Source organism: Borostomias antarcticus (assembly GCF_949987555.1).
Source record: "Borostomias antarcticus genome assembly, chromosome: 12".
Lineage (NCBI taxonomy): Eukaryota > Metazoa > Chordata > Actinopteri > Stomiiformes > Stomiidae > Borostomias > Borostomias antarcticus.
In genome coordinates, this window is record NC_140245.1 from 6,821,785 (window position 1) to 6,834,614 (window position 12,830).

Below are 12,830 nucleotides of genomic sequence, written 5' to 3' on the forward strand. Positions count from 1 at the left end.
CCCTGTGGGCCTCCTGTTTCCCTCAGGTCCAGTTCCATCTCACTGTGTGTCACCAGCTGTCTCCAATCCCTTTCTTCTGTACACTTTGACTCTGTCTGGTTGTTATATATAGGTAACACAACATTTTCCAGGAGCTTGCTTTTTATTATGTTGTATGTGTCCTTTGTATAGCATATAGCTAACATATAGTTGCCTACCATTCAGGTCAAATACGTATTTATTTATTCTCATACTTATACATTTATTATTGATTATGCGTTATGTATGAAGTGTGGTGTATTTTTGATGATTTTTGAATGTCATCAACATTTAAAAGGAGCTTGCTCGATTATCTCGTCAAGCACATTGTTGTCTCTGTGTATGAAATGTGCTATAAATAAAGTTTCATTTGATTTTGTAGCCTATTAAAACATGTCAAACATGTCATTCATTGAAAGACCTTCTTACCCCTAGACTAGTTAACGGGTAATCAATGTACAGGTGTGTGTAGGCCTGGCAGAAAAAGTACCATGCAAATTAGCCACTTTCTTTCTTTTTTTCTTTTTTTTTTTCTTTCTTTCTTTCTTTCTTTCTTTCTTTCTTTCTTGCTTTCTTTCTTGCTTTCTTTCTTGCTTTCTTTCTTGCTTTCTTTCTTGCTTTCTTTCTTGCTTTCTTCTCTGGACAAGAGAATAAATCACATCACAAGAGAATGATTCACATCAGATAAATGTGAGAGGATTCTGATACCAAACGCTCACACACGACAGTCTGAGCTTTGGGGGCCAACAAATGAGAATGTGGCCAGGAGGGATTCCAGAGAGGGGAGATGTGACGGAGTGTAATGCGCAGTACCTCATCTGACCGCTTGCTATCTTGGAGCGCCATTCCCCTCTGCGAGTAAAAAACTGAGATTTTCTGAGCTGATTGTATGTAGTGAGGGAACAAGAGAGAGAGAGAGGAATTCGCTCTTTAATCAGAATACAGAGCGGCGCTGTGAACGCAGGGGGACGGAGGCTTGAAAAGCAGAAAAAGGAAGAAAAAAAAGTGGAGATAGATTTCAAGCGCAAAATAAGGAGGAAGGGAGTGAGGAGAGGAGGCAAGTCGCTTCTCCTGACGACCAAAAAGGATTACTAATCCCCCGTTATTGGCGAGTTGACTGTCTATCGGAGGGAATTGATGGTGTCCGTACAGGGGAAGAACTCTAACGGACCTTGCCGAGGGGAGGAATTTGAATGCACTCGGCTGAATCATGCTGAGGCTGTGGATCATAACTTTGGCGATCAGTTTTAACAAAGGTGAGGAATACATCAACACTCATAGCAACATAGCGGACTATTTAGGCTATTATACATTCTGACCAGAAGAAAGTAAAAGTTTGTCGGCCTATGTCTTCATCTCTTTTTTCATCAGTGCCTTAGTCGTTGCGGGGCATTGGCCAGTGTGTGTGTTTTAGCTCCATATGTGTTTTAGATTACAGTTTAGTGTAATGATTAAGCGCCCACAAAAGAGCCTATGTTGATGGGAACACATTCAAAATAATCTGGGTTTCAGAATAGCCTGCATGGGGTCTGTCTAGACGTCTGACATTTTAAACACCACACATATTTCCACAATTATATGGTGACTGAATACGCCGTTGGGGTGGGGACATCTCTCAGCTAGGCTATAACCTCAGTAGCCTATGCAACCTGAATCAATATCGTTCCAACATCCCTTGACGTTAGCAGCAAATGTAGGCTAGTGGTTCCTCCAGACATGACTGTGCGCATTATGTGACGAGGCTGTAGGCTAAGATTGATGAGAAATGAACTGTCGCTCAGGCGAGCACCTGAAGAAAACCAGCCGGAGTCACCAGATTCACCCGACAACTCTTTCCCCCGTTGAAGCCCCTTTGTCTGAAAGAGAGAGAGAGAGAAAGAAAGAGGGAGAGAGAGAGAGAGAGACCGGTCACCGGTGCGTAGTCATGTCACCCTCTCAGCATGCAGGTAGAGTCTCTGGACGACCGCGTGCCCGCGCACGTGATGACATCTCAGAGAATTGTGACAGTGATAGGCTTGGAAAGTTTACCTTTAAGTGTAAGCTATTCCAACACAATAGGTGTATTATAAAAAGTAATAGCCTACTAATAAGCTGAATCATAATAATAATAATAATAATAGCCTAATGATAATAATAATAATAATAATAATAATAATGATAATAATAACAATAATGATAATAATAATATTGCATTAACGTCGGCCAAAACATTCATTGATTGATTAGTCTTTTCATACAGATGGACAGTGTTTGTCCTGGAGTCCTGGGGTGACAGCTCCAAAAGACTTTGATTAATTATGGGTGCGTGTGCCTCTGTACCGTGAGCGGGAGGGGGACCTATTTGATTACAGCCATTCGTTCTCCCGGTGCCTGTGCTTGTGCGGTTGGTTCCCTCACGGGCCGCTACGTGCTCATCACCGGTTGCTGAGGAGATCTCTCTCCTGCGCGCGCAGCATACCTGCCTCTATAGGCTACCTGAGTCCAGGCACGGTTCCGATATCACTATCATAATATAGAATCGGTTCTAAATTCAAACATTTTCAAACAGATACAGTAATACGTTACTCGCTTGAACGGAGAATGAAAGAGAGAGACACATTTGTGTGTGTGTGTGTGTGTGTGTGTGTATGTGTGTGTGTGTGTGTGTGCGTGTGTGTGTGTGTGTGAGAAGGATAGGTCATCTTATGCCTTCCCTGTCACGAGAGTGGCTGGACTAGTAGATGGAAAGAGACAGTTCAAGAAATAGAAACGGAAACAGAGAGACCTGCTTCCAATTTTGTATCGTTGAGACTGAGAAGACGGGATGTTTGTGGAAAAACGCAGAGGTCATCAAAGGTAGACTACGCAGACGAGACCGTTTAATTTCATGAGGAGGAAGATAAGCTACACAGTGTAGCATATGTGTTCAATGACCACTGCAAGTCATAATATGAATGGGTGAAATGGTATACTTTAGTTCACAAATATACACTCTCAGAAACAAAATTGCTTCGTATGTTGAACCATTTGTGAAAGTAGAAGAAAAGAAGGTTCCCAATAGAGCCCTGTACAGGCTCTTAAGGTTCCTAGAACCATTTCCACCTTTGCAAGTTGCTGTTTTTAACCTTCAATGGTCATTTCTAACCTAAAACTTAATCTTCTATCTTTTAGTGGCCATAATGTAGGCATATACAGTAATGAGTACATTAATTAAGTACGCCATCTGACTGCAATTTGCTGCCCATTCCCCATTAAGAAGTCATGGTTATTTTGGAGGTAAATACAGATTTTGGAGGTGTGAGTCACACTTAGTGAGCCTGGAGCAATGACAACGTGTGTGTGGTTGTGGTTCATTTTTGTATTCACCATTTTGTCCTGCTGTTGACAAAGCTTTATGACACTTAACCCAATCGGAGTTGACACAACCAGAAATACTGTAAACACCACGTCCAATCAGCAACCATTTACCCAAATATTTTATACTCTCCTTATATAAGAAAAGTGACAGGTGTGAGGGGTTATTTGTGTGCGAGTGGGAGTGTAATGTTAGGATTTTGCATATCCTGACAGTGTGTCAGTCAGCATTAGGCCTGACACACGTCACCCTCCCCGTTCTGTCATTCTGAATGAGAAATAACGTGAGAGAAGTTAAGCGGAGTGAATGGGAGGGGGCAGGGGAGAGAGACATAGCAAGCAGATGGAGCCTGAGGTTAGAAGCCAGGGGGGAAAAGAGAGAGATAGATGGGCTATAGAAACATAGATTCATGACCCATCGAGGTGTCTAGGGGGCAACATTATAGCTTCTGGAGAAACATGTTGTTTTCAGGCACATCACTCAATTGGCTTAGCATCGTTATACAAAAATACAGCAGGCAGGAGAGGCCAAAGTCGCACCTCTCATAGCATGGCCCCTACTACTGTTAATGAATGAGTCTCTCAGGACAGGGCCTATAGCAACCTTGTTTTATGGTTTATTTGATTCAAGATCCTCTTCCATTAAGGGAATTATTCCAACGGAATTTGGACATCAAACCCAAACACCTCATGAACATACCTTTTATGAGAAAAAATGTAAACAAAACGAAATAGGCCAAATATGACAAGCGTGGGGGGGTAGTCTCTCTTTCTCTCCCTCCCCCTCCCCCTCCCCCTCTCTCTCTCTGTCTCTTTCTCTCTCTCACACACACACACACACACACACACACACACACACACACCCTTTCTCTCTCTCTCTCTCTCTCTCTCTCTCTCTCTCTCTCTCTCTATCCCTGACACGCTGGCCCAGCAGTGCTCTTTGATCCGGGCTTGAATGGGTGTGAGAGAGTTATACTGTAGATGGTGTGTGAGGGAAGATCAACCGCCCGGGCCCTCACGTCGGAGGCCGCCGCAAGGCAACAGCGCGCGGCGATTGATTCACAGTCCAGTGCGCCGTGTCCATCCACGGCTTCAGAGGTATACGCCGCCGCGCTTAAAAAAAACTTCAGAAGATTTTCACGCCGCTGGTAATACAGTTTTTTTTTTTTTTTTCAATTACGGCGACGTGTGGGCCCGTGTCCGTCTGTCAGCCTGTCTGTCCGTCTGTCAGCCTGTCTGTCCGCTCGGTCCCCCCGCTCTCAGCCTGTCTGTGTGTCCCTCCTCCACTCACATAATATTTAATGTAAGTCTGATGGCTTATCAGCGCATCTGTGTATGATAAGACTCTGGAGCAGGGCTTTGATAACAGGCCGGGCGACGTTATCTGCGCTGGTGACAGCAGATAGGACCCTGCTGTGCGGAAGAGTGAGAGATAAGAAGAGACAACGCCAGAGAGGGTGGCTGGGGGTGACGTCACCGTCATCGTTGGTAAATTAAGTCACAATATAGCCGAGAGTGGAGGAAATGATTATGTCCCCCAGAAATTGGGGCTGTCGTTGTTCTAGCAAAGGAGATTATGATTAGGATGACTTTACAACTGTTGGAGAAAGCTCCACGGGTTATGTTTTTGTGAATGTGCGTGTGTGTGTGTGTGTGTGTGTGTGTGCACGTGTGTGTGTTTGCGTGTGAGTGAAAGAGAGTGCGAATACAAGATAGGGCGTGCATGTGTGTGTGTTTGTCTGTGCTAATGCGAGCCAATCAGCATGCATGTGTGTGTTCCTATATGTGTATGTGTGTGTGTGTGTGCCTGTGTGTGTGTGTACGTGGTGGAGGCCAAAGGAAAATGAAAAGAGCATCTATACTTGTAATGGAGGGGAGATTGGAAGTGAGGGAGAAAGAGAGAGAGAGAGAAAACAAGATAATTTCTTAGATCTTCTTTTAAATAAGTCTGTTTCTATAGCAACCATCTAACCAGAGGCTGAAGAGAGGGAGAGGGGGAAGTGGGGGGGTGCACCGGAAAAAGGGTTACCATAGCAACGGACAAAGAGGGGGAAAAAAACGACTTACAGAAACTGAAAAAAAATGAAAAAAAAGATGCAAAACATATAGAAATATGTAAGCGGAAGACAAGCTCCTGTGGAAGGTGGAGGGCTGGGGAGAGGGGGAGGGGATGGCGGAGAGGGTGGAGGGGGAGAGGGTGGAGGGGGAGAGGGGGAGAGGGTGGAGGGGGAGAGGGGGAGAGGGTGGAGGGGGAGAGGGGGAGAGGGTGGAGGGGGAGAGGGTGGAGGGGGAGAGGGGGAGAGGGTGGAGGGGGAGTGGATTGAGCGGAGCTCGGCGAGAGGGGAAACGGCGGATAGATGAAATAGAAGGATATAAATGAAATGGAGTATCGGCTCCCGTATGAAATGGTGCAGAGGGCCGCGCACGCTGACCACAGATGACCCGAGAGAGCAAAAGAGAGAGAGAGAGAGAGAGAGAGAGAGAGAGAGAGAGAGGGGGGAGTATATTGATCGAGGCCCTATAGAGTTCATAGGATTATGGCCATGCAGGGAAAGCCATGCTCTGTCACCCCCAGTCACAGTGCTTTAATAAAGGGACAGAGAGGCACACATTTACTGTGTACATGTGGCCATTGGCTTTACTACTTAACCTTTGGTGTTATTCTTATACCATGTACTTAAGCGTACTGGTTGATAGTATGATACAGTATCTATCTGGCATATTCAGGTACATTCCGCTGCGTAAGGAACTACTGTATGACATTATACAAGATTAAAAAAAACTTCATAAGAGGGTTAATGGTGAAGAAGTGACCATGTATTCATGGAATAATTTTCTTACAGAACAGGGGGAGTTAGAGTTTTTCCATTTTCAATAGGGGCACTAATTACACAGAATTAAGTAATTGCTTGGGGAAAAAATCTTCCCTCAAACCTTTGTTTGAAAATCCTAGTCAATCAACCCCTTTCAAGTAAAAATAGGTTGACTTTGAGATGTATTTGAAGGGGAAAGGTGGGGGTCATATTCTTCAAATGTCATTGAGACTATGAGACTGTTATGAAGCACTATGAGACTGTTATAAAGCACTATGAGACTGTTATAAACCACTATGAGACGGTTATAAAGCACTATGAGACTGTTATAAACCACTATGAGACTGTTATAAAGCACTATGAGACTGTTATAAAGCACTATGAGACTGTTATAAACCACTATGAGACTGTTATAAAGCACTGAGGCTGTTACAAAGCACTATGAGACAGTGTGAAACACTGTTGATGTTTCAACAGGCTGAGAATTATTAAGCTTCAGATGCTTCAATGACAGCATCACTGATACTAGGACTATTGAATTGAACATTTTGCCTCTGTTTTATATATTTACAGATTTTGAGGTTGTTTGTTTTTTGAATTGAAATTGAACAGATTGTCTCAAATAATATGCTTTCTGAACATGGTGCTGTACAATACTAATCATGTTTAATTGATAACCATACATAATAATAATGTTCCTCCTTCACTGCTCCAGTGTAAAACATAGTCACAAAACTCAAAGTAGTGTAAACGCAACTCATTCTGAATTCATAGAAATGCATTTTGCTCCATGTACTTTATATTTTATGTAGTAGCCCTCGCTCACTCAACTCAGTCTTGAATGAGTGCTTGTTTTTTTCTGACCAACTTTATTCTCTTTCTTATTCTTAATATGATCAATCTGCGATTTAGTTAGTCTGCAACAGTCTAATTTCTGCAATTTCTGTCCATAGTAGTGTGTCTCTGGCTGCCAGCTAGCTCAGCTGTCTCCATGCTTAGCTGGCGTTCTCATGTCCTTTCTCCGTGTCCCACACTTTCAATCACAAAGATCTCATTGAGGCTGGTCGCCTCCAGTCTTTTGGGCTGGCGGGACCTGGCTATGTGCTGGAGCTACAGTACATCCTGACTATAACATTGCCTGTGCCTCAGCACTTTCTCAAGTAATGTGACTTGCTATCTCTAATGTCTCTCGGGCCAGTTAGAATTCCACTTCATCTCTGGGTTTATCTATTCAGCTACAGTATGCTATTCTTTTCTTATAATGTGGAATTTCTTCTGGCTTCTTTGAAGTATGGGCAACAGACAAATGGTGCAAAGCTGATTTTTTGTGTCCATATTCATAGTTTCATTTCTTTCTCTTTTAAAAAAAAAATCCTTTATTTATACAGGGAAGACGCGTTTGAGACCTTAAAAGCTCCCTGTGAAAACATACAGTACACAAAATCTACATATTACTACAATCACAAAAATACACAAGAAAGAAAGGAATATACAATAACAACAACAATAACAACAACCACAAGAACAGAGTAAGCAAAACATGACAGTGGAAGTTTTAAAAAGTACATTCTTCAGACAGGGACCAGGGAGTCCAGGGGACCAGGGAGTCCAGATTCCCTTCCAGGAGATCGGTGCCCGGGTCCCCTAACCCAGGAGCCGTTCCCCCTACAACGGACACCGCAGCGGCGTGTTTGACGTTTATTCCGACGCCGTCGCATCAATCTCATTTCTGGTGAAGCCCCACTAGACACTAGAGGCATGTTACCAATAGAAGGCCAGTAGTGGGCGGTGCCTCGTTACCGACACGCCCCATCCTCACATTCACTGTAGACTCCACCGCGCCAGACAGCCACGGCGCTACAGACGGGCCCGGCACTGGGGGGGAGGGGGGGGGGTTGAGGAGGGGAGGAGGGGGGTGGTAGAGGGGGGGGGGGATGGGGGGGGGCGGGGTGGTGGAGGGGAGAGGATGATAATGAGAGATGAGGCATCCCACTTTCTTAATGTGCCTTTTATGTTTTTCACTGTTGTCTGTTTGTCTCTCAGGATCCCTCGCGCTCCGTTTCCATGGGGACGGCATGCTTCCTCTCTTTCTTTCTCTCTCTCTCTTAACCTTCTCTCTATCCCCCCCCTCTCTCACTCTTAACCCTCTCTCTATCCCCCCTCCCTCTCTCTCTCACTCATTTCAGTGTTACCATGGTGATCTTCCTCTCTCTGCGCCTGCTACCTGTTCACATACCGCCATGTTTCATTGTGGCCCTCTTTTTGTCTGGCTGGATGGCTGGCTGTTTGTCTGTCTGGTTGGTTGGTTGGTTGGTTGACTGGATGGCTGGCTGGCTGTTTGTCTTGTTGGCTGGTTGGCTGTGTGTCTGTCTGGTTGGCTGGCTGGCTGGCTGGCTGGCTGGCTGGCTGGCTGGCTGGCTGGCTGGTTGGTTGGTTGGCTGGCAGGCTGACTGTCTGGTTGGCTAGCTGGCTGACTGTTTGTCTGTCTGGTTGGTTGGTTGGCTGGGTTGGCTGGCTGACTGTCTGGTTGGCTGGCTGGCTGACTGTCTGTCTGGTTGGCTGGCTGGTTGGTTGGCTGGCAGGCTGACTGTCTGGTTGGCTGGCTGGCTGGCTGACTGTTTGTCTGTCTGTCTGTCTGGTTGGTTGATTGGTTGGTTGGCTGGGTTGGCTGGCTGACTGTCAGGTTGGCTGGCTGGCTGACTGTTTGTCTTGTTTGCTGGTTGGCTGGCTGTGTGTCTGTCTATATGCTCACCTGCCCATCTTCCTTTGTTAACCTTTGTCTGTGTGTGTGTATTTGTCTGTGTGTGTGTGTGTGTGTGTGTGTGTGTGTGTGTGTGTGTGTGTGTGTGTGCGTGTGTGTGTGTGTGTGTATCCCATTACGTCTGCTCATGTGTGCCCAGTGAGGTCTAGGTCTCTCTCTCTCTCTCTCTCTCTCTCTCTCTGTCCTCTCTCTTTCTCTTCTGACTCTCTGGCCATCCAGCTTTTCACATCTAATCCTTCCTTTCTCCACTCCTCTTTCCCCACAATCGCTCTCCCTATCTGCTCCTCTCTTTATCTCGTTTCTCAATCCTTTCATATTCAGAATCGTTGGTTGGAACTATCTGAACAGCCGTGTGAATGTCACTGGGAGTGCTGAAAGCAGCAGAAAGGGAGGGCTTTAGGTAATTTTCGCAGGCAGCAGCTGTTGCTATGGCGACAGAACTTTCGGATTTGTTGGAGAGGGGGAGAGTGAGGGATGAATAGGTGGAGAGACAGAAGTGTGTACGCGGACGAGAGGGAGTGAGATAAGAGAAAAATAAAAACGCAACTAGGGGGGGGGGGGGGGGGTCGTTGCTACATGGTCGTTGTGAAATAACATTTCCACAGCTACATTTGAATAATTGTATATTCAGATCACGTCGGGTGGAAAACATTGGGAATGTAGTGCGTCAGACTGTTATTGAACAATTTGGGTGAGCGAAGGGTCAAATCAAATCAAACTTTATTTGTATTGCGCATTTCATCCACAGAGGCAACACGGGTGCTTTACAGAGAGCGAAGGGGAGGTGGATATAGATACTACCACTACATTTTCCAGAGGGAAACAAAAAACCAATTCACCCAGGGGGTGGGTCGGAACCTATCAATAAATGCAGAACTGAAGAGGACAGAGAGAGAGATGGAGAAAATAGAGACAGTGAGAGGGAGACAGCGAGGGAGAGAGAGATTGGTAGCAAGAAAGAGAGAGATTGGTAGTGAGAGAGAGGGAGAATAACAAGGTTAGGGGTCATCATGGCGGAGAGGAGACTATTAGACTGGTAGTGGTCTGTGGGAGTATGCGACTCTCTCTCTCTCTCTCTCTCTACAACAACATCTTTTGAGATGGTACGCCACAACAGCCCTAACCCAGCACCCGGGGGGCGTGATGGGAGGGCTAATTTGACAAATGTCAAAGTTTATGTTTCATTACTAAGGAGGGTGGGGCGGAGGGTGGGGGGGGCGTTTGAGACGCGGCGTATAGAGGGGGGGAGGAGAGAAAGAGAAAAGAGAGAGGGTGGGAGGAGGAGGAGGAGTAGGAAGAGGAAATGCCAGGCATTCCATTAGTGGTCAGCGAAAGCCACAGAGAGAGGGAGGGGAGAGGAGAGGAAACGGGATGACGGGAGGGAGAAACGGAGGGGGGAAAAGAGAAATAAAGGAAATGGAAAGAGATGTATTCATACACGCCGGGAGAGAGAAACGGCAGGGGCGCTACCGCTCGCGTAGCTACGGAGAGGGCCGCGCGGAAACCAAAGACAGCGGCCCTACGGCTACACAATTCATCCATTTTGACCTTTGAGACACATGGGTGTTTTACAGTAGCCCTCGTGTCGGTGTAGTAGCACGATAACGACGTTATCATGCGATCTGTAGGCCTGTTAACGGGACTTTTTCTGTAAGCCTATGAGATGCTACGAGCGCACGGGGAAAACCTGTTTTTATTCCCCGAAAGCGTTTTCGATTGAAGCGTGACGCTTATTCAGCTTCAGGCGGTGTGTTGTTTGTGATTCACGTCCTTCGGGGATTCTACTACTAGACTAGCAGCCTTATCGTAGCACAAACATACCCAGACACACATTCAGTACACACACACATGCCAGAGCCTTATACAGTTTAAACACACGCGCGCACACACGCCTCGAGCCCTGTGTGTGTCACCGCGGAGCCTGCGGTGGAAGGTGGTGTTGGCAGCCCTGTGACCACTATGCACCCCCCCCCCCCCCTCCCACGCGTCCTCCCTCTCCTACTCCAATCGAATAAATAAGCCCCCCGCCAACGCCACTCTCGTCACACGTCCCCGGATAGATCTTCCTCGGGAAAAAGAAGCAAAAACGAGAGAGCTGAGCGCTGTATCTATTGTACGGTACGCTGAATGTGGCGGAGAAGGGTCTCCGTATTCCACCGGGATCGCAGGCTCTTTCATTCATCTCCCTCACAGCAGTGCGGGAGAGTTGAGAGCACGTCGCGCGCGCAAACACATTTCCCCCTGATTTCTGCGTAAACCGCGAATGAAAAATTAATCTCCCAATTGAAGTAGGCCTACTCGTGGCCCTTTTTGGGGGTGGGGGGTTATTTTCGCGAGCTTCAAAAGACCGGAATAGAACCAGGCTTTTCTGTGTCGCTGCTTTATGTCAGATGTCACTAGAGCCTGGGGGGCTACCGTCGGCCACACACACACACACACACACACACACACACACACACACACACACACACACACACACACACACACACACACACACACACAACATGACATTTTTGTGCTTTGAACCACAGCCGTTGTGATGATGCTGTTTTCACACAGCCTGGACATTCCTCTGAACAGAGAGAGGTTTGTCTGCACCCTGCTAATTCTAATACACTTAACACTTAAGGGAATTAGCACAATTATGTGGTTTTGGAATACATGAGGGAAGGCAATTCGGTTTGTCACAACAAGCGAGTGTGTGTGTATGTGTGTGTGTGTCCATAAAAATGTGTTTGAGTGTGTGTGTGCGTGCGTGCGTGTGTGTGCGTGCGCGTGTGTGTGCGAGCATTTGCATGCGTGCGTGTCAGAGTGGGAGCGCTGCGGAGCAGAGGTTGACTCCCGGCTACTAGCTAATTAAAGTTGTTCTAGAGAGACAGAGAGGAGTGTGTGAAAGAGAGAGAGAGGGGGGGGGAGAGAGAGAGTCGGGGGATAGAGGGGAGGGGGAGCAGGGAGGACACAGACACGAAGGATAAATACACAGAGAGAGAAAGAGAGAGAGAGAGAGAGAGAGAGAGCGCTAGGGGATTTGTAAGAGCGGGAGACGGTGGCGAGCTCGCGGAGCGTGATGTGAGAAGCCGCGAACGTGTGAAGGCGCCGCGATCGCGCGGGGGGAACCGGAGAGCCAGAGGACGGACGGACGGACGGACGGACGGACGGACTGCGAGACGCGCGTCTGGCGCCACAGATACTGCACATGCACTCACCAACGGTTTCAATGGAATATGTCCATTTTAACATGCCAATTCAAGCCAATTAGACAGAAGGAGAGAGAGGGAGAGACCGAGATGGGAGAGAGAGAGAGGGGGGGGGGGGGGGTCACAGGGGGAATGCAGGAGTGAAAAGCCTAGATTAGAGTTTGATCTGTTTGTTTCTCTCCTCTGTCCCACTTACACATCCCTGAGGAGAGGAGGGGAGAGGGGAGAGGGGGAGAGGATAGGGGAGAGAGAGAAGAGAAGAGAGGGTTAGAGAGAGAGGAGAGGGGAGGGGAGAGAGAGAAGAGAGGAGAGAGATATGAGAGGGGGAGAGAGTGGGGAGAGGGGGAGAGAGATGAGAGAGAGAGGATAGAGACATGAGAGAAGAGAGAGGGGAGACATGCTCTGCTCATTCACTTCATGGTGACCGGGGGAGACCGAGTTCTGCGTGGGGATTAGACACGACAGAGAGACGGACCGACGGACAGACAGGCGGTTTGGCCGACGGACAAACTGACAGACGGACAGACAGACAGACGGTTCATGATTTTGGGATGCAAAAAAACGGTGACACAAAACAGCCTTTACTGTAACACCGCACTAATCAGCACGTGCACCAGCCAGGGCTGGCATGGCGCATGGAGACAGAACGTTAGAGCGGAGTTGTTATTTCCATCAGGCCTTATATACTCAGAGATAATTCCATTGCCT

At 47.1% G+C, this 12,830-nt stretch overlaps 1 protein-coding gene across 1 annotated transcript in view; it reads left to right on the forward strand.

The window, feature by feature from the left end:
- Window positions 1–1,228: 1,228 nt before the first annotated feature.
- Window positions 1,229–12,830, forward strand: part of kirrel1b (kirre like nephrin family adhesion molecule 1b) — a gene marked incomplete at both ends in the record, with an annotated part of 31,169 nt that continues 19,567 nt past the window's right edge. Inside the window, 1 exon segment of the mRNA XM_084446712.1 lies at window positions 1,229–1,274. Within this exon segment, the coding sequence (XP_084302838.1) occupies window positions 1,229–1,274 (46 nt within the window).